General features: G+C 35.6%; 3 protein-coding genes across 4 annotated transcripts in view; 2 read left to right on the plus strand and 1 right to left on the minus strand.

Moving 5' to 3' along the window:
- Positions 1 to 1,189, plus strand: part of THADA (Thyroid adenoma-associated protein homolog) — a 51,877-nt gene extending 50,688 nt beyond the window's left edge. The window contains exon 26 of the mRNA XM_089642200.1: positions 327 to 1,189. Coding sequence (XP_089498326.1) covers positions 327 to 692 — 366 coding nt within the window. The 3' untranslated portion in view covers positions 693 to 1,189. The remainder of the gene's footprint in view (positions 1 to 326) is intronic.
- Positions 1,190 to 3,958: 2,769 nt separating this feature from the next.
- MTPAP (mitochondrial poly(A) polymerase) lies at positions 3,959 to 15,652 on the minus strand. 2 transcript variants are annotated; one of them, XM_089642298.1, is made up of 7 exons: positions 15,507 to 15,652; positions 15,245 to 15,423; positions 11,964 to 12,311; positions 9,656 to 9,781; positions 6,137 to 6,348; positions 5,589 to 5,818; positions 3,959 to 5,164 (listed from the first exon to the last, which is right to left on the minus strand). In XM_089642298.1, the coding sequence occupies exons 1-7, from the start codon at positions 15,640 to 15,642 to the stop codon at positions 4,428 to 4,430; spliced, it is 1,968 nt and encodes a 655-aa protein (XP_089498424.1). In that variant the 5' UTR covers positions 15,643 to 15,652; the 3' UTR covers positions 3,959 to 4,427. The 2 variants fall into 2 exon arrangements, with proteins under 2 accessions (XP_089498424.1, XP_089498425.1); XM_089642299.1 differs by lacking the exons at positions 11,964 to 12,311; positions 15,245 to 15,423; positions 15,507 to 15,652 and adding an exon at positions 10,886 to 10,918.
- Positions 15,653 to 17,345: 1,693 nt separating this feature from the next.
- mRRF1 (mitochondrial ribosome recycling factor 1) lies at positions 17,346 to 18,755 on the plus strand. Its single transcript, XM_089642300.1, has one exon. The coding sequence runs from the start codon at positions 17,448 to 17,450 to the stop codon at positions 18,258 to 18,260; it is 813 nt and encodes a 270-aa protein (XP_089498426.1). The 5' UTR covers positions 17,346 to 17,447; the 3' UTR covers positions 18,261 to 18,755.
- The last annotated feature ends 3,886 nt before the right edge of the window (positions 18,756 to 22,641 follow it).

The following is a 22,641-nucleotide window of genomic DNA, read 5'->3' on the forward strand; positions in this document are numbered from 1 at the left end:
CATTCAGAATTGAAACGTTGCTCCAAATGGCTTTAGCCGTGTTTAGTGACTAGATCTGAATAGCCAGGTACTTCCCCACTTACCTTCAGCCTCACAACATCCCCCAATTGGGGATGCCATAGTCTCACTGGCTCCAGACGGGAGCAGTTGGGACTCTTGTGAGGTATTCACAATAAAAAAAATAAAAAAAAAAGGGCCGGCCCTTAACCAAACAATTAAAAAATGCAAATATATATTCTGCGAAATCTGTATTCATTTCAAAATGTTGGGTTGAGGCTTTAGGGGATTGTATCCATTATTGATTTGTGTTTTTTTTATTATTTCAGTGCCGTGTATTCGATAAAGGCGAAGTAAACATTTATCAAGAAGAAATCGCCCTAACAAATTTTTGCATTGAACAAATGAACAAGATTTTGAACAGCGGCCAATACTGCACAGAAATCTGGAAGTCTTGTACATTTAAACAACGAACTATGCACATCTTGAATGGTATAAAATCACAAATGGAGCATTGGCCAAGTAAAAAACCGAGCAGTGATTTATGTGCATTTCAGATTATGCTCGAAAATTCTCTGAAAGAAGAAGACGATTTGCAAGTTGAAAACGTATTTCAAAGCAAGATAAGTTATCATAAAGTCACAAATCTTGTATATAACTTGGGCTTAATTGAAAGTCCACCATATTTATTATAACATTTTTTGTTTGTATTATTTTTTTATGTACGCTTATTTTATATCTTGTTTGACACATTTTTTATTTTCAATTTTCCATAATTCTGCTCATGGTCCCTTTAATCGTCCGCTATTGTGCGCGGTGAATTTTTTCTGTCTCATTTGGATATGTGCAAGGAAGATACAAGACTAAGTGCTGCCTTGACCTTATTTATTTATGGGCTGGAATAAATTGCAACACATTGAATTTTGGACAAACGTTTGGTACAGTTCTGCCTATGAGAGCTCCATAATAACCTCTCATTCTGAACGGCTTCGTTTGTGAGAAAAAGAGAGAGGATCTTTCAACGGAATGTCTTGTTGTCAATTGCATTATCGGCGCACTCAAGATTTAAAAAAAATTAATTGAGCATTTGTTTGACACGCTTCAAGAAGGTTCCCGTTCCTGAACTAGGCTTTCTAACTACCAAGACAAGGCAGAGATTGATTTTGGAGGCAAACTGAGCTAGAATTAAAATAAATTATATGTACCTAATATTGTGTGTGTAACTGTATTATTGAAATAAATTATTTTTTTAAACTAGCTGCTGTTTTTTTTTTGTTTGTTTATAGTGTGTTTATCCTTCAAAAATTTGTAGCCCTCCTTCACCATCTTCTTTTTGCACAAAATCTTCAAAAATGTGGGTGCTACAAGCTGGTTCAAATCATCTCCTTCTGCGTCCCTCCAGTTTAATCTTGGGCTAAAGGATAGGCATAGGTTAAAGGTCTCATCAGATACTTACATCCTTACTTGGTCCTCCAAGACTCCTTCGTCCTACAGGCCTATTATAAAGTCTTTGTGGTGGTTAGCTATTTACCACCAAATGTTTTTTATCCGCAAAATTCTCCTAAATCCTTAGTTTCCACACCACAAAAATGGTATCTTAGTTTTAATTACTTGTAGTTATGTGAACAGTAGACCACACGTCCAGTCAAAAAGTGTGTTTCTAATTTTCTCTTATAAATAAAAATTTAGTTAATAATATTTCTTTTTGATAAATCAAAATCAAAATTTCCTCTGAAATCATTATATTTGTATGTAGGTACTTAAATACATACCTACCTACTTAATTATAAACCATAAATATTCTAAATAACATTTTTTAATTAAAAACTAGCTATACCCCGCCGCGCATTACTGTGGCTCAGTCTGTCTGTGCAAATAGGGAAACAATAGCGCATTTTCCTTTTCAGTCCAACATGGTGCTGTTTTAAAAAAAAAAACATGTTTTTACCTGTCACAGTTAACATCTATCAGAGATGTGCTTTATTTCAAATAAATCCATTTCAAATGGAAATGCAAAATGCAAAATGGGTATTTTCCATTTTGCATTTTAAATGCTTTTCTAAAAACCATTTTGCATTTTGCATTTTAAATGCTTTTCTCAATGCATTTTCCATTTTAAATGCTTTTTTGCAACATTCTTCCTACTATCTCGACTCATCTTATTTTCATAAGCCCCAAATATCAGTCGGTCCTCAACCTCGCTATGAGAGATAATTTACATTTGTCAAGTTGCTCCCTGGTAGGAGCCCTGGCAATTAAGGCGATGCCATACGTAGTAATGCAAAATCACGTGTTTTTGGTTTGAAAATTTGGTCGCCTAGAAATGTTTCAGATGCTTTAATTAAATACTGCGAGTAGAATACATCTTGACCTTTGAAATAATCGAGTAATTTTTATATAAGTCTTTTTATAAGCCCAGAAAAAAATAATGTATAGGCCTATGAAAACTGCTTTAAAGTTCAAAATCTCCTACTTACGAACCCATTTTCGGTTATGATTTTATTTTATAATGTGGCAAATCAAGTTATTTATAAAATGATGGGAAAAAAATTAACTATTTATGCCTGAACATCCACAAAATAAAATAAAAGGCACTTTTTGGCCATGTTTTTTTCTTGTATAAATCAAAACAGGCAGATGGTTTTAAGCGGGAATTTAAATCTTATCGCCATCTACGTAAGGGTTGTTATTGATAGCGGCTCAATTTAAAATATTACACGACGTAGTGCATCGCCTTAAGTGATACCATTACAAAAAATACTGATTCAAATACTGAACATGGGGCCATGACGCTGTAATATTAAATGGTTTCTATGTTTTCAACATAGTTAACATTAGTCCCGCGCAATTTTTTTGTGGTTTCATAATCTGTAGTCGTGGTGTTTTTGGATTTACCATCATGTAATATGTTTGTTCTACATTGATGTCCATTATTAAATCACAATTTTTTTTTTTAAATTCTATAATTATTTTAATTGTTTGACCTGAGAAACCATTTTGCATTTTCAATGCATTTTGAAAATAGGTATTTTGCATGTTGCATTTGAAATGCTTTTCTAAAAACCATTTTGCATTTTGCATTTTCAAATGGAAAAGTTTTGACCCATTTCCATTTTGCAATTCAAATGGTTTTGGGTACCCATTTTGCACATCTCTGACATCTATATACAATATAGGTAAATAAAAACACACTCCTATGCAAATGCGTATCGTATCGGAGATTTAAGATTTTGAACAAACAAACATTTATATTTTTATTTATCTTATAATATATAAAAATCACGTGTCACTGTGCTCGTACACGCTAATCTCCGAAACTGCCCAACCGATTTCAATGAAATTTTGTGAATGTGTATGGTTGGTTCCAGCTTGAAATATAGGATTTTTTTGGACCCAATAAATGACGAGATTTAAAAAAAAAAAATTTCAACAATTTTTTTTTCTTTTTTTCGAAATTTCTCATCCAAACATACATACAACCACAAATTTTAACTTCCCTACATAGAAGGCGGTCTGTGGCAGGACAACGTCTGCCCGTGCCCACTAGTATAGATATAAGTAAAGAATTTAACAATTTGTCCAAAGGAATGTTGATCCTTTTTCCAAACTTTCTTCAGGCCGGTAGTACCATAATATTGATTATTCCGAATTCACAATCATGCAAACTCTGGCAGGATAAAAAGGTAGTATCTAACAAGGCCACCATCTTAAAGCGGAGCGAAAATTACAGACAGAGGAAGTGCTAAATGGTTGAGTGAAAACAGGACTTTGCTACTCTCAGCCAATTATACTGCAGTTGTGTGCGTAGCATGCAGCTAATCAGATCATTATTATTATTTTCATCTTTATATCGGAACCACCAAAACGTAATGCACAATATCTGCCAGGAAAATAAGGTCACTAGTGTAACAGAAAAATAATTCGTAATACACTTTACAAATTTTTTTTTTATTATGAAATGTAAACAATAACACAATCATATTTAGGCCCTTCTTCCATAGGGATACTCGATGAGTCAAGTATCTTGGTAACTACTGCCATACATCTGCACAGAGGTCCAAACAAAGGCACATGTTGCCGACGTTTCGTAAACACGTCAGCGATGCCAGTCTGGTCGGGGGACCAGCCAGGCGAGGTTGTGTAAGATATTTTGTCGTAAGTCATGATGTCATATTGTAACAATGCGTGTGTGCTTTAGATCAATGTTAGGAACAAAACAGTCGAGAAACAATGACAGTTACATCAACTGTTTGATTGTGAATGAGGTTATGAAAATATTCTAGTTTTGACAATTCAAGAATTCAACAATGATTTTTAGCGAGGTGAGTACACAACATGAGTATCGCACGATGTTTGCATATTCCTGTGGAAGAAGGTCCTTATTTTATTAATACCTCATACTAATAATGCTGTCGGCTTCTTGCTTTCTTTCATCTTCTTCTTGTCTTTCTTCTGACAGTTTTATGAGTCTCTTCTTTCTCTGTGAGATTGTGAATTAACCTTTGCTGTCTCTTCAAGTTACTTTCGCCGTTCCTTTTAATCACTTCAACTTCTTTTCTAATTTCGGCATTGTGAAACTGAAATTTTTCATTCTGTTGATTTTTTTGAGCCATCTGAATAATCTCACTTTTTAATTCATCGATTCCTCCATTGGTAATCACAACATTGTCTATTTCTGTATTTTCCTGTATTTTCTCATTATCAGCAAACAGGTCTTCGACTCTTACAAGTCTTGGCGCCGTGCTTTGCGTTTTAGAAATATTTAAGTATTTTTTATCTTTTTTATTTACGCTATTGAATACTGACTCCAGACCCCACGGTTTATTCTTTAATTTGGTTTCACCTGATTCTAGTTGCCAGGCCGCGTTTCTAACTTCAATCCTTAACCTTTCACATTCCTCATAACTGACATTTTTGCTAACGTTGAGCGATACTTCTAAAGGATTGACGATGTAAAGCGCTGAGTGATCGGGTTTGGTTATGGAGCGGCCTTCGTTGATTGACAGGGCGTAGGAAGAAAAGTCAAATGAAGAATAGAATTCAAAGAATTGAAGTAGTAACTGGTCTAGGGTGTTTCTATTTGAAGAGCCATTGTGATTGATCTTGCTGATGTCAGTTAGAAATGTGCAGTTCACTAGGTCGTCTGTTATGCGGATGTCTCCTTTACCTGAAACAAGCAAGACATTGTGAAATACATTAGTAATGTGCTCTCTTATTTCATTGTTTCTCGAGGGGAAACAAGCAGGGATCAATTTTACTACTGTTTTTGACCTGTAACTCTTTTTGGAGTTTTATATTTTTTTGTTTACCTCAAAATCCTCAACGCCCTTTCCATCTCTTGTAAATGTACTATCCAAATATCTCATCCACTTCCTCCATTTGAATGAATGAATATTCACAACTATACTAGGCATATTGCACACTGTTTTTGTATTTTCTCTTCAAAACACCATGACTTTAGACATTCTTCAAACACACTATGTTCATCATAGACACAAAAGACTATTATGTAGAGCTTCCATAATGTTAAGCATCATCACAAATATGACAGGCAACATTCTTTCAGGTTGTTCAAGTATTATTAGAAGTACCTGCAGCCTTCTTGAGGTAGTTATAGCTGGGCAAGATGGACCCGTCATTGGTGTTCTGCAGGAAGAAGAGCACCATTAGCGTCAGGGGGAAGTTGGTGATCCAGCGGCCTGGCGACGGGTTGGTGATGGCCCGGCTTTCCGCCCACCTCCTCACGGTGAACACCAGCGGCCGAACGCGCTCGTCCAGGCAGCCAAACGTATAGAGCAATTCTGTCATGTAAACGCCGGACCTGGAATACGAGTTTGGCTGTTTTAAAAAACTTAAAACTCTATATGTTTTTAGATGGTATGAGCCGCCCACAGATCAAATGGGCTGACGATTAGAAGAGAACTGCAGACTTTGAAATTAAACTGAATGAACCTTATTTTAGATACCGTGTACGGATACTAGCGATAGACAGGTCACACTCCACGCCTGCATACTCCTGGTTGAACTTGATGATGGGCATCCAGACCTGCAGGACGCGGTGCACGTGACTGTTACTATTACTAATATACTTGCCATCGACAACGTTTAGAGATACAGTGTTCAGAAAAGTGTTACTAACATACTAGCCATGGACAGGTCACATTCCACGCCGGCGTACTCCTGGTTGTACTTGATGATGGGGATTCTGGCCTGCAGAATGCGTCGCACATGACTGCAGCCCGGCACAAACAGCTGGATGATGTCGCCAATGACCTCCATATAGCGCTGCTGCTGCATGCGCCCTGTCGCAGTGGACTTCTTCGTGTGGAACACCAGGCGGCCATCCTCTTTCTGAAAAGATGGAAAATAGGTTATGGTGTTACTATTGGTGTCTTTCCTTACGTGAATAATGATTTAAGAATAAATAAAAAATTGTAATCAAAAATTATGTATAGGTACTTGTGGGCATTATTTAAATTATATTGTTATACATTTTATTTTTTTTGGTTTATTGGTTTAATAGGTACAGTTATAATGTATACATATTACAAAGTTGTTTTTTTAAAATACACATCAGAAAGAGTAAAGTAACACACCTTTTCTTTAAGCAAACGCTCATGTTAAAAAGGTGGGGAAACTTAATTAATTACTATTTTAACATATTTTAAACAAAGAAAAATAAAATACAGTTTACAGACAATTGTTGTAAAAATATAATAGAAAAAAGGAGGAGAGAATAAAGAAGAAAGCAGAAAAAACGATATCTAATATTATTTTATTTATTGTGAATTTGAATTTCAACAAATTTTTTTGTAATCTTACATCTAGAGGTAATTCGTTAAACCATTTCACTCCACTATATTCATAAAATGTTTGGGCTGTGGTGGTTTTGCAGCACGGGGAGGTTATAGAACCTTGCACATTTGGTATGTTGCTGTTTGAAAAAAGTATTTGGTTTTCGTTGTTGAAAGAATCTTTATGAAATTGTAAAAGTTATGTTTTTTTTTTTAAATGATTAGCAGAGAAGGGACTTTAAATTCTATAAATAATCTTATGGTGGGGTAATCACATGTCTTACATATAGTTAAACAGGATGCAAAAAATTATCAATGATAAATGAGTTTGCCGTTCTTATGCAAAAAGCACAATAATTATTATCTGCCACAGATTAACTGATGAATAATCTTGCACTATCAGAAATGTAAAAATAAAATTTAAGGGGACGGTATAAAATCTCGACTTCAGTACAGTTAGGTATTATTGCTACTTGTAAACGAATTGAACAGCTGTGCTTTCAAAACCAACACCTGCGTCTTTTGAGTAGATAGGGGGATGATTGACACAGTTTTGATAAATCAGTCAGCATTTTGATAAAATACGAAATAAAAATACACGTGCTTTATAAAATTTATTTACTAAATAATGGATACAACTTGACAGAATAAAAATCATATTAGCAAAATAATGGATATACAGACACATCTTTTACGCCCTGGACCTTTTTTGACGTCTCAGTATTTTACTCAAAGTGACATAGAATCTAATCGTGTTTTGACTTGGAAAAGATTTTTGGTTCATAAATTTGATTGTATGGTTTGTGTAATGACAATAACTGTTTTTTTCAGATTGGAAATTTTTTCTTCGGATGTTAAGTTTTGTGCAACCCAATATTTTATCGCGCAAGCTACACCCTTTCGCAAACGTAAATATCTCTCTTTTACGTATCTCCGTACGTTGCTCGGGTATCTTGTGTCATTTGACAATTTTACAAAAGCGTTACAAAAATTACGTAAAAGATGATTTTAACATTCGATTTTTTCAACAATTAGGTCACCATACGGACGCGAATCTAAAATGCGTTTATATGTACTGGAATCGCCGTCAGCTACAAACTGATTATAGTCGGCTACGGAATTTTTGAAACCCTCAACAATAATGGTCGATTCCATCACGGTAGACGATCCTGAATAGTTCTTGAAGCACACGTGCTCCCGAGGCTGTTCCTTCTTATTAGCAGATCGTGAACAGATTATGCAAATTTTATTCTTGACACCTAAGAAAACGACTTTACCAAATTTTAAGCCCACTATTGCGGCTGCTCCTGACAGTGCAGAATAGTTTTTTCCGTAGGATCGTTTTGACCAGCAACCGTCGAGGGCAACAGCCACCAGCGGGGCTCCGTTTTTGTCAACATTTCCGACGGAGATTGCATAATCTGCCTCTTCCTTGGCCGCTTTGGTCATGGAGTGCGCTGCTGCTGTTTCCCACCAATCGAAAACTTTGTCTTGAATAGATAAATATAGTGATTTGTAAATTCCGGGTAAATCAATGGCGGCTGTAATGGTTTCCAAATGTGTATAGCCCGACCCACATGATATAACAGCGGAAACTAATTCACTATTTACATCCATTCTATCCTTTTTTTCTTCGATCAATCTCACTGTAAACTTACGCTCACACATTCTGCATTTAACTATTAGTTTTGAGTCCAGTCCTTTCCGACGTTCGGAAATAATTTCAAGGCGAACTGTGGAGCATGGTCACTTATACTTTGTAATTGCTGCATAAAAAAGCTTAAATCTACTATTCGGCGACCTCTGATAGCTTTTTTGGCCGGAACTTGCTCCTCCGTCAAATATTCCAGCGAAAAAATGTATCTTCATCCTATGCACAAAAAAAAATTACATTGTTCATTATAATATATTTTTTTTAATTATTACTGTTATCTTCTGCTTCAATGATATATTACATTAATGGGAATAACCTTCAAAAGTTAAAAGACAGTTTTTCGTAAAAAAATAAAATATATATATATATATATTTTTTTTAATAATTTATTTATAATACTACTACCCGGAATTAGCCATCAACGAAATTCAGTGCATTTATCAATGGCTCTGATAGACATTGTTCCCAATCTTAGCGACAGTTTGAAAGGAATCGCTAGAATCGTTGAAAGCACCTTCACACTAGTCTCGCATAAGTCCATCTCCAAACTCCGTAATCCAGATTTTGCACCAAATCTGCAGAAAACTCAAGAAATTCAAGCTGGATGCTGAAGTTATGACATAAGATCCGAGTTCAGTGCACATCCAAACTCCTTAATCCCGATTTCGAACCAAATCAGTAGAAAACTCGAGAAATTCAAAATGGATGCCAACATTATGTTTTTTGACGTTAGATCCGAGTTCAATGCACATCCAAACTCCCTAATCGATTTCAGAGAAATACGTGTACACGATTGCCACCAAAAGTTGTTAGAATGCATTGTCATCGACAATAGTCTATCTGCCGAGTTTCAGATCGATCGGATGTCGAGAAATGGGTTAGTTTCCGCTTCCAAGATGTTAATTTCCGCTTCCAAGATTTTCATTCATTCATTACCGAAAACAAAAGAGAAATTCAAATAGACGTTTTTTGTTTTTAAAAGTAGAATGATTTAAGTATAAATATAACCGGTTTACTTACTTTAAAGCTACAAAAGGATATTTCTTGAAGTTATGCATAAAACAATATTTCGTTTTACTCATAACGGTATTTACGTAACTAGGTTGTAGATACTAAGGTGAACAAAAGCATTCAAATAACATTCTTCCTTAGACTTTGGTAGAAAACTAGTTCACCACGAAGACACTAAGATTAATCAGTTGTTAATTACCACTTCGTCATTTGAAAATCTTAAGAGCAAATCCAAATCACATCCCTTCTTTCCAAATCCATTTACAGTTGAGCCAAATGGTCGCACAGCCACATCAGGGTACAGGCCTTGGAGGGAGCATTCTATCTGAAATGATAATAAAACACTTTGAGGGAACATTCTATCTGAAATGATAATAAAACACTTTGAGGGAACATTCTATCTGAAATGATAATAAAACACTTTGAGGGAACATTTTATCTGAAATGATAATAAAACACTTTGAGGGAACATTCTATCTGAAATGAAAATAAAAAGATTTGAGGGAACATTTATCTGAAATGATAATAAAAAGCTTTAAGGGAACATTCTATCTGAAAAGATTTCACAAACTTTTGAGGGAACATTATGTCTTAGTTTTTATAAACATTTAATTCTAGGGCTCAACTTTAGAAGTGATAGGCAAATTTGTAAATCGTTCTAGAATGAAGACTGTTCAACTTTCTATGGTACATGTGTTTTGTCTTCATTTGAATGCTAATTTTTTTTTTAAATAAATAGTATTACAAAAACTGTATTTACTTTCCTAATATGAATATGGAGTACATAAAAATACTTTTATTAGATAGATAAACCATCTAACAACATAATTAGAAAGAAAAAATTGCAAAGAAAATGTTTACATTTAAAAAAAATTTGAATGCATATTGGGTATTATGATATAACATTGAAAGGGTTACGAATAGGACTTCTACATACGGGGCAATTTCGATTGCACATGACCTCCCCTTTCTCCCCCCTTCGTTTGATCCAAAGCTTACAGGACGCACTATACTTTAATTCGGTAACATTCCTAAGGCACCATAAATCCCTAAAGTATGTATAACAAACTTTACTACACTACAATGTCTGGAAACTCATACTACGAGCGGTAATTGGTGAGTCTGCATCACATTTGGAGTCAATTTTGTGGTATAACTTTATTAATTTGAGCTTTCGTTTTCGAGGAAAAGTGCAAAAGTTGGAATTTTTTTGGTCAAGTTTGAAAAAAATTGGTCGCTAGTGGGTTGATATCAGATGTTTAATGTCTTTTAAAATGTGTCAAAGCTAGTCCGGGCTCCAAAAGTTTTTTGAAGCATTTCTAAATGCTCAGATCGAAAAAAATTTAGTTCTCTATGTGATGTAGATTCCCAATTTTCTCGCTTGTATTACGAGTTTCTGGAAACTGTGTATACAAGATTTTATTCTCACCTGTCTAGCCACCATGTATCTCAGTCTGATGCCTAGATCTTATTCTCACCTGTCTAGCCACCATGTATCTCAGTCTGATGCCTAGATCTTATTCTCACCTGTCTAGCCACCATGTATCTCAGTCTGATGCCTAGATCTTATTCTCACCTGTCTAGCCACCATGTATCTCAGTCTGATGCCTAGATCTTATTCTCACCTGTCTAGCCACCATGTATCTCAGTCTGATGCCTAGATCTTATTCTCACCTGTCTAGCCACCATGTATCTCAGTCTGATGCCCAGATCTTATTCTCACCTGTCTAGCCACCATGTATCTCAGTCTGATGCCTAGATCTTATTCTCACCTGTCTAGCCACCATGTATCTCAGTCTGATGCCTATATCTTATTCTCACCTGTCTAGCCACCATGTATCTCAGTCTGATGCCTAGATCTTATTCTCACCTGTCTAGCCACCATGTATCTCAGTCTGATGCCTAGATCTTATTCTCACCTGTCTAGCCACCATGTATCTCAGTCTGATGCCTAGATCTTATTCTCACCTGTCTAGCCACCATGTATCTCAGTCTGATGCCTAGATCTTATTCTCACCTGTCTAGCCACCATGTATCTCAGTCTGATGCCTAGATCTTATTCTCACCTGTCTAGCCACCGTGTATCTCAGTCTGATGCCTAGATCTTATTCTCACCTGTCTAGCCACCATGTATCTCAGTCTGATGCCTAGATCTTATTCTCACCTGTCTAGCCACCATGTATCTCAGTCTGATGCCTAGATCTTATTCTCACCTGTCTAGCCACCGTGTATCTCAGTCTGATGCCTAGATCTTATTCTCACCTGTCTAGCCACCATGTATCTCAGTCTGATGCCTAGATCTTATTCTCACCTGTCTAGCCACCATGTATCTCAGTCTGATGCCTAGATCTTATTCTCACCTGTCTAGCCACCATGTATCTCAGTCTGATGCCTAGATCTTATTCTCACCTGTCTAGCCACCATGTATCTCAGTCTGATGCCTAGATCTTATTCTCACCTGTCTAGCCACCATGTATCTCAGTCTGATGCCTAGATCTTATTCTCACCTGTCTAGCCACCATGTATCTCAGTCTGATGCCTAGATCGTCTAACCGGGTCATCTCGTACAGATTGGTAATCTGATTCCTGAGGCTGTCAGACTTCATCAGACTCTCTGACACCTCAGCCTCGGAGGGTATTCGGCAGCCGTTCTTCGTTGCCAGTTTCACATCGGCGGGCGGGACCGCCAGATTCATTAGGTCCGACAGTTTTCGCTTGGAGTTCTTGTCCTTGGCAGAACGGAACCAGAGGAATGAGGACTTCACCGGAATCACATCCAGCCCGTCGGAAAAACAACCCGAACAAATTAAGCTGGATGCTTCTTTTTCCGTTTCAAATTCAACCAACATGAAGTGCTGTAAAAAAAAATTAACTCTTTGAAAAGAGGAATACGTTCATATTTAGAAAATGTTTATGTTTAATAATATTTGGATGATTTGTATAGCACCGCTTTTGTGCAAAATCACCTCAAGATCTTTATATTCATCACAGACATAGGAATTAATAGACGAGAAGATAAAGGCGAGGGGTAAAATCAACTATTGAAGAACGAAGGGAGTGAAGATGACTGTGATTCGTCAATAAATCAATCTGACAGTAAATAGGCATCTCGCATTATAATATCACCATTTACTTCTTAAAAGTAAAATCTGCTTTGAATGAATATACATTTTTACATGGGAGCGCAAATTACTCGCCACGTTATGAACAAATTTGCGAAGTCCAAATTCGGCAAAGTAAGGCAGCTTCTATATTCAGAGTCGTAGTTAGTTTCAGAGTATTTAGTTAAGACACTTTTATAAATGTTCATAATTTACTTCCCAGCAACCAACCACCTTTGTGTTTCGCGTCCAGACGTTTCTCGATGTGATAGTAACAACTGATTCATATTATACGATGTGAATATGCTTAAAATAAAATAAAATAATGCTTATATATGGAATGTAATACGACAATTGGGTTTATTCTCTTTTTTCGCATCTATTTTTACCAGTTTTCATAGTACAAGTAAACATTTTGCCGTGTTATTTCGTAAAATGAACCGATGATGCCTCGACCATAGTTCGCACAAGAATGATGACGTCACGTTTTCAAATATCACTTGAGGCCGTACGCGAGCCCAGCCGGCTCAATGGAACCGGTATAGGGAGTGGGGATAATACGCTTTTAATCACTTAGGGCAGGTCTACCTAATATTCATATGTCTATGATATTCATTATTTTATTAACTTTTACAACTTTGCCTTTTCAATGCAATCTATGCCATCACGCGGGTCGTTTTAACACAATTGTTTTGGATAACATAATACAGGGTTTTCCAATAAGAGGTGTTATTTTGAATAGCCCACTATTTCGGTAGATGTTACTTTTGAAGCTGTAATTTTTTGACATTTGACAAGTAGAAACTACGCCATTAACCCTTACCACTCCTTTGTCGAGTGTGGCTCGACATTATATTTCTTACACCAACTCCTATGTCGAGTCATACTCGACATTATAGTAACGCAATTTCGAAAAATAATTTAAATTATCAAATGTATTTTTTTTTCTTTCAAACACTTTATATCTCATTCTGAATATTCCGAATACGCAAAATACATATATCTCGTCAAGTTTCGCCTTTTAGATAATTTTTAAAATCATATTATTTTTAACCTTGTAAATGCACTGCGCAGTTATTTGGTTGCGACGCATGTAAGTAGGTAGGTACTTGCCTGTCTACCTGCGTAACAATAGGAAGCGCTGAGGGATTTCTCCCAACCCATAACAAAGGATTCTTATACCTATTCACTTGTTATCACATAATATTTTGTTCTGTTTGTGTATTTACATTTGTTTTTACTGTTTTTAGTAGCAAATATTTCGTGGCTGAGAAAGCACTGAAAAAGTTTAAGTGAATAAGGGCATATTAAGTTGTTAATTTTATATATTTCTATGTTTTTTGTACTCTATGTAAAGAAAGAGTAATAAAAATTACATATTTTAAAAATTTTTGTTTAACTTTTTATTGAGGCCACTTTTTATCCCTTTTTTGTAAATTAATTAAGATGTTGGTAGTAGGTAATTAAAAAAAAATTAGGAGTGCAAAAAGTTAATAAAAATGGAACGATACACGCTTCAACAACTCATTAAAATTATTAAAATTCACTTGAGTGAATCAAATGCAAATCATCTTGAGTGATGAGGCCCATTTCCACCTTGGTGGCTTGTCAACAAAGCAAAATTGTCGCATCTGGGGATCGGATAACCCAAGAGTTATTGTTGAAAAGCCTCTCTATCCTCAACGTGTGACTGTTTGGTGCGGTTTATGGTCTGGCGGAGTCATTGGACCTTATTTTTCGAAAATGAGGCTGGAGCAACAGTTACGGTGAATGGATTGCGCTATTGAGAGATGATTAATGATTTTTTATGGTCGGAATTGGATGGTATTGATCTGGACAATGTTTACTTTCAACAAGACGGCGCTACGTGCCACACAAGCAACGAAGCCATTGATCTTTTACAATTGAATATCAAAATAACAGCTCTTATTGGAAAACCCTGTATTTGCAACATCCGCGTACCCCCGTATGGCCAGAGACGGATTACGTATGCGACAGCCGCATAATACAGGTTAAATATACCATTACCATTTTGTTTAAACATTCCAATTTTATTCATAATATTATAATAAAATATTATTCACAATATTCCAATTATAAAAACAAACAGTAAAGAAGAGAGATTAGGATGCGACAAAATTGATAATAATATTTGGCAGATCAGTATAGTGCCGTTTTGTAAAAAATCAACGAATGAAGACACTGTTAATTCAAGTCTTGATCACAGCATAATTTTTTCTCTGAAATGAAAATAAAAATGATTTTCTAATTCATATTGCGTGAAATTTATTAAACATGAATAATATTCAAAGAAAATGGAATAAAGGAAGACAGAAAAAGATGGGGTTGTGATCGAGATTCAGAACCTTCACAAACACATTAACCAATTGTGCTATCTAATTTATACTGACACTAACACGCTGCAAGAAAGAAAATATTTTAATGAAAAGGTATAATCGGGACTTGCAGTGGGGGTGTGTAGTTATCTTCAAAGGGTTCAGGGATGTGATGGGATGGAAAATGCGAAAACATTTTAATTCATGTCACAATGTATCAAAAAATATTAGAACAGTGGTTTTGCTTCTTCAGTGAATCCTTTAAATTTCAAAGCTAACTGGTTGTTTTAGGGTTCGGGGTTCGGCGCACTTAGTTCGGTTTAGTGAATTATTAGCTAATAAATATGTTACCTGTTGCCCGCCTCGTAACGCATAATGGTGTACTCCGAGAATGGTTCCAAATTGAGAACAGTACGAATGAAGTTCAGGGAACGATAAATCGGAATTGACTTGCACTAAAATACTCCGCCGAGCCTGGCATCTTCTATCATTCACGGATCCATCGAAGGGTCTATAACTCGAGTGAAAACCTAGAACAAATTTCCAATTTCATAAAACATAATCAGTTTGGTACCTTCATAACCTAAAAGCGAATAACACCTGTATAACACACCAGAAAATTTTAAATTGTTTGAAAGAGATGTATTTGATAGAAGTCCATCGTATTTTTTGAAAGCAAAGGAGCTATCTACGTGAAATACATGATTTGATTTTAAAATTAGCCTCCCGAACCGGACCAAAAGTGACATTTTTCAAAGACAAGCATAGATATTGTAAATAAGAGATAAATTATAACTTTAAAGGTTTCACAGATTCGACTTCAGACAAAGCATCAACCTAAAGCCGGTGTCGGACTGCGCTACACGCCCGAGTCAACTGTCTGGTGTGACAAGACTTATGGAATTGTTTGGCTAACGACACAGTGATTATAGGCCACGCTCAAAAAACGTTGGATGCGTATAGCGTAGTGTGACAGTACATTAAATTAACCCGAGGGGTGAGGGGGAAGATTGTGAAAAATGACTTCTTATTACCCATTCCCTGTCTTATTAAATACCCAAAAAAAAACCTAAGATACCATCATTGCATTAACAATGTACACAAAAAACAGTTCACTTTATACTACTTTGCATACAATTCATTTCAAAAGTTTGTCATACTAGATGGCTGCCAGGCGATTTCCCCTCACCCTAGATTTAACAATATACCATTCATATTAAAATCGCACTAAGGTTTTGTCCAGGGCTTTAAGATTCATACCTAAAAGGGCAAGGTTCACGAGACAAAGCGATGGGATCGCTTAATCGAAGTCGAAATATCTGTCCGAAACTTTAACAGAATCATCTACTGGGCCACCTCAAGCTATGAGTAAATGTGAAATAAACCATTTATTTTTTTATTTCGGAGGGCGGCTGATAATAAATTTAAATATTTTTAAACCTACATCAAAAAAAGGAAAGTGTTTATTGTAGTTTATATTTTATTTTTATATTTTTTGTTTGAGTTCAATGTATTAAATATTCTATTGAATCTAATAATTGGTTCATGTTCTTCGGAACATTTTTTTTGCCACTTAAACGTTTTCGTTTCGGATCGTTTCGATTGTTGATATGATCGAGAGGTTATACAACTAACTAACCATCAGGCCGTTTCCGCACAGTTCAAGTCAGAGAGGACGGATTACCAAACAACTCTATCTTGGCACGCACTCCTTACCTTATTCACATTCATACATTGTCTCATACATACTTTTTTATTATTCTGACTCTTGACATGGCCCGACTCAAGTATTTGATTCACTTCATCATGCCATGTCTTCTTCGGGCGTCCCGGGAATTCTTCTACCACTCACATTTGCGTCATAATATTCTCTTTACAATCTTTTCTTCGTTCATTCGCCCTTCATTCCCAAATCATAGCGTATCTTTTTTAATATTACTCTCCACATTTCTTAAAAGATTCAGTCTACTTTGATCCTTCCTCTGCCAGTTTCTTGCCTCACTGTCATACATCAGGGTAGGTACCAGCACTCCATTGTGGATTGCTAGCTTCGCTTCTTTAACCACTTCTTTGGTAGGGCCAACTGCGTTCAATTTTCCTTTAATGGAGTTACCTGCAGTTATCCTTCCTTCAATATTTCCATCAGCTTTCCCATCTTTCGTTAACATTCTTCCCAAATACTCAAATTCATCCAACTGCTCCAAGTTATCATGATTCACAACTATATTGCACAATATTTTCGTACTCTCTCTTTCAAAAACCATGAACGTACTTATTTAAATGATCGCGTATTCGAAAATGATACGTATCTCGATTTTGACGGTAGGTAGCTCGGTTTGAATACGCAATCTGTACGCAGATAATCACTTCAAATCAACAATTTTTACGTTATGGTATCCCTCGAACTCAAAAATATGTCATAGATTTTGCATGAAAATTGCTGTCATTTTGACAACAAGATTGGTGGTTTATAGGTTATTATTTATTATATAAAAATATCGGATAGGTACGAGTAGTGTTGAACTAAATAATAAGATATAATCAGATTACCAATATGAATATTCCAAGACTTCTTTTGGGTATTTCTGCTCAGGTTTCTATGAATGCTTTTATTTATAGAAGTATTCATGTCAGTGCGGCCTTTCAAAGGACGACTCTCCGTGTTACGAACTGCTTTGCACCGTCTAACTTGTGCAGCCCGGGTAGTTCTAACACACACATCACCAGAAGTTATGCCAAAAGTAAAGACAAAGGAAAAGATAAAGGGAAGAAGTCAGGAGGTAACGTTCAAGCAAATTCAACGCAAATGAATACAGTTATTGACTATGATAAACTTAAAGAGCAATTAGTAAGTGCAATGCAACACTTTCAGGAAGACTTTGATAAAAATCTGTCCATACGGTCAACAACTGGTGAAATTGAATCATTGAATATTCAATTTGATGGGAAGGAGTACGAGTTGCAGCAGTTGGCACAAATCATTCGAAAAAACCCTAAAAACATAGTATTGAATATGTCATCTTTTCCGGCAGCCATTCCCGATGTTCTGAAGGCAATTCAGGGTTCGGGGTTGAACTTGAATCCCCAGCAAGATGGTACAACCGTCATCCTGCCCGTTCCAAAGGTAACCAAGGAACACAGGGAACATTTAGCGAAGAATGCCAAAGTGTTGCTCTACAAGCACCGAGATATTATCAAGAACATAAACATTACTCATATTAAAGAGGCCAAATCCAAGACCGGGGTGTCAGCAGACCTCATACACTCTGTTACAACTCAGATTTCTGCCTTGACAGATAAATGTCTTATGGATGCTAAACTGATATATAGCCGAAAGTGTGCTGATTTACTTGGTGGTAAAGAATAAGTTGTACTTCCTTTTGAACTGGACTGTGCTGGTAATCTGCACATATTGCGACAAACGATTCAAAATCAAACAAGGCCTCGAGGAATAGGAAAACTCAAGGATTATTGAAGATTGCAGCAGTCATCTAACTGAAGATTATAACCTAGACATTTTATCTCACATCATCTTATGCTACGTTTTTGATAGGTTGGGAAACCATTTAAAATTGAAGGATTTATTTTTTGTTGATTACTAATAAACATTTTTATAGAACTGCAATATGTATGTACCACCAGTACTGTGTTATAATATACTTAGGCAAATTATTATGTTCGATATATTTGAAAATTATTGCTTAAATGCTTACTTGTTACAACATCTACGGAAATAAGAGTGAATCAAAACATACATAGTAATAGGAAATGTTGTTTTAAAAGTAATTACGCTAAAATGGCAGCATTTTGCCTTAAAGTCTGAATAATAATTAAAAAGATTATGTGATCTTGTTTATTCTTTTATTTTTGATTTTCATTTAACCCTGCCAAAGTTATAGATTTTATTTTCATTTCAATTCTGTTCATTCATTTCAAAAACATTATAAAATTGTTAATTTCAATGCGTTTTTAAAATATTTTTTCAATAAGAATTCTTAGATTAATATTAACAGTGTGTATATCAACTATACCAGTAATAATAGAGCTTGCCTTTTAAAGGAAGCTTCATTGATGCTAAAAATGTCAATATCCGAATTGATTCTCTTCAACAGCAAGATTGCTCTCCCCACAGGCATGACCATTGGCAAGTTAGTTCTGCAGGCCGGGAGATAAAATAGTCTATGTTGTCGGTGACGTAGATAACCATCGGGAACATAGAAATGAATGCTCTCCATGATGACCGAGTTTTCAAACCATCCACGAATCAGTCTAAAGAAATGTGTAGCAAAGCGCACATCTCTCCTGACCTGTAGATAGTTCATTCCGAGCATACCCAAAAGAAAGTCAGTGGGATCTATGAGAGGATATTGTGTCAGCGCTCTATTAGCAGCAGACACATACCTGGACGGATGACGAACCTCGTGCTGGCACTGTTTGTGGACTCTCTCGCTGCAGCAGCTGGTCCAGTTTCCTCACCACCTAGGATTCTTGCTGCAGATTCTCCATCTTCGTGTCACCTGTTCCTGTACTACATTTTATTTAACTTAATTTCAATTTAGTTTTGTAAAAATTATTTATATTTTGTTGCAATACCTGCATTAACTGTAAAGCGCCCAGTGATATGATATCTCACAAAAGCGGTGCTATACAAATCATTCAATAAATAAATAAAAATAGAGCCATACTCCCTCATGTAGAGAAATCTCAAGAATGTCTTCTGAACTCTCTCCAACATGAGAGAATACTTTACCTGGTGTGGACTCCAAATCACCGACCCACCTTCAAGTCTACTCCTTACTAAGGAATTAAATAAAACTATAAGCACCCGGTTATCTCTAAAATTCCTTGCAGTGCGTAGAACAAAGCCCAGCATTCCCAGTGAAGTGCTACATGCTGCCTCAATATGAGCATGAAATGTCAGCCCACTATCCTACTACCTTCTACCGATGTAGTTCAAATGGTGACCGGGTATCTCAATGACAATTCAACACAAAAAGTGATATAAAGTGATGAAACAAAAACTAGGTTACATAGGTAACTATTAAACCTAGTTTTTGTTCACTTTTCAAGGGTGTGTTGAATTTTCATTTTGATGAAATATCGTAGAACCATAATGTGAATGCAAATGGCTAAAATCCCAATTGAACAAGTTATGACGATTTTAAGTTTGTATGCATAATATTAAAACAAATTAATATTTCTAGATAAAGCGTTATAGATTTTTATAATGAAATGTTAAAAAATTGTGGCAGAGAAGGAAAATTAAAACTGTGAAGTTAAAGTAGCAAGTTGATGAAAATTATTATAAGCAAAACAGCTAGAGCAGCTGACCGGCAATCAGAAGGCTGCAAGTTCAATTCCTGTCGGTGGCATTTATTCTTTCTCGGGAGATTTTTTGATTGATCCAAGAAGTTTTCTAGAGAAGGTATAGTCCATAACCTAATTATTATGTTTACCGGCAGGGTTAGACAGAAGATGGAATGCCAAACAACTCTGCTAGATTTAAAGCTTTTTAAATGTACATATCTGTATCATCGGACAGTCGGGACAAGGGTTTGCAAATCCTGCACCTTTTTCAAATCAGCGGGATTGCGAGAAAGAATTTAGAAATCCCGCTGAGTTTGCGGGATTTTTATTGATGGTACCTATTTACACAATATTTTATTATTTGGTATCAATTATCTTTAATACTAATATCTTAATATATAAAAATCACATGTCAATATGTTCGTACACGCTATTCTCCGAAACCGCCCAACTGATTTCAATGAATTTGTTTGAATGTCTATGGTTGGTTCCTGTTTGAAATATAGACTAATTTTGGACCCAATAAGTGGTGCTGTTGTCGATGATAAAAAAAATCATTTTTTTTTATATCTCCTCCAAAACTACATATAACTACAAATTGTATTTTTCCTACATAGAAGGCGGTCTGTGGCAGGACAACTTCTTATATTATAAAATGCATTCCAAATGGTGGAGTTAAATTCTAACTGGTTTCTAACCTTAATATATAAATATTCAGCCTGTGTATGTTTGTGCTCGCAAAACTAGAAAGCAACCGATCGATTTCGCTGAAAATTTCAAAGTTTGTTGTTATTAGTGCAAGGAGTGTTTAGAGATGCTTAAAGTCGGGGACGCCCGAGGAATACTTAAAGCAATATCTCTGCAACGAAATGAGATACGGAGTGGAATTAAATTCGATGTAATGTAGTTTTTTAACAGTAACATTGTGGTATACAGTAGTGAATGGTGAAAGAAGTCGGAGGCTCCCGAGAAAGACATTAGCAATAGCGAAACATTGCGTGGATCCCCACTAGCAATATTATAAAAAAGACATAGAAAAGGAAACATTGCAAGTCACAACAGGACTTGACCCATCAATCATATTTGAAACTAGTAATATTATAAAAAGATATCGAAAGGGTAACATAATAAGTATTTATAGAAGAGTTCGATAAAAAAAGATCGTAAAAAATAAACATAACTGTCATTGTAGGGTATTTGGTGTCACTGGACATGACTCTCCGGTCATTATGACTTTCATTAGTCGATGTTTTTACGTTCTTATTTTTTGTCTGATTGATCTCAAATTTTGAGATCAATCATCTGTAGTACTAGTACCTAATATAAAAATATACATTAAAACCGTGACGTAATAAGTATTATGAAGACTGATGAAAATAAGATCGTAAAAACTTTGACTATTGAAAGTCCTGTCACGTGAACGGACATTAATTTGTGCACAAAACTCTGCAGCATAAATAAACCAATCACTGCAGCGGAAAACGCGCTCTCTGCTCCCATAATTACATAGTTGTAAGTGGCTTATTTATGGACATGGTTGGTGGGACTGAAAATCTCGCAAATCTGAGAGATCAAATATTGCTGAAACACTGCGAGATTACGCGATTGCAAACCTCAGTTGGGACTCTTGTGCGGTATTCATATAAAAATGTAACCGATCATCTACGTCCTACATTGATTAATATCGAGTAATTTTCTATTGTGTTGGTAGTTGAATTTGCTATTTTTTTCTATATAATATGATATAAGTAGAACATGGCTAAATTTCTCATCCAAACCAATAAGGCTTTGATTTTATTATATTCATTGTAAATTAATCACACATGAACTTGGATATGTCAATTCCTATGAAGTGGTTTTTTACGAAAACAAATAGCTTCAATCCCCTGACGTCTTCATTACTCTGTGCTTCGATCATTCTTTTCTGGTATTCCGATTTACGCCACATTCGATTTACTTGATCCTGCCATATATTATGCTCCGGGGAAGTCTCTGATTTATTTTCCCATCCAATAACGAGTCATAAGTTCTCCTGCATTATTATACAAACCATTATAATACGAACCACAAAACGATACCAGATTGACTAATTAACTAATAACACAATATTTACTTGTTACATTATTTTATTAAAGGCAAAATAACTGCCGATAATAATAGAAATGTTTATTTTATTGTGTGTGATTCTTATTTTATTTTTTTAATATAATAAAATATCATTTAATTTTTCCTATAGGCAGATATGTTTACGGTTAGCGCCATCTGTAGCTCGCAATTAAGACTTTAACTTGAAACTTGGTTCCTCTTTTCTAAACCCATTGTTTTGGTTTAATACCGCCATCTTTATTATGCATACATTTTGACAGGATTTTTTTTACTGATTAACTCGTAGCGTAAATTAATGGAAAAGTTTGGAACTTCCAATTGGCTCTTGTTACAAT

The sequence above is a fragment of the Hesperophylax consimilis genome, chromosome 18, assembly GCF_061612785.1.
Source record: "Hesperophylax consimilis isolate HC1 chromosome 18, BYU_Hcon_1.0, whole genome shotgun sequence".
In the NCBI taxonomy this organism is placed as follows: Eukaryota; Metazoa; Arthropoda; class Insecta; order Trichoptera; family Limnephilidae; genus Hesperophylax; species Hesperophylax consimilis.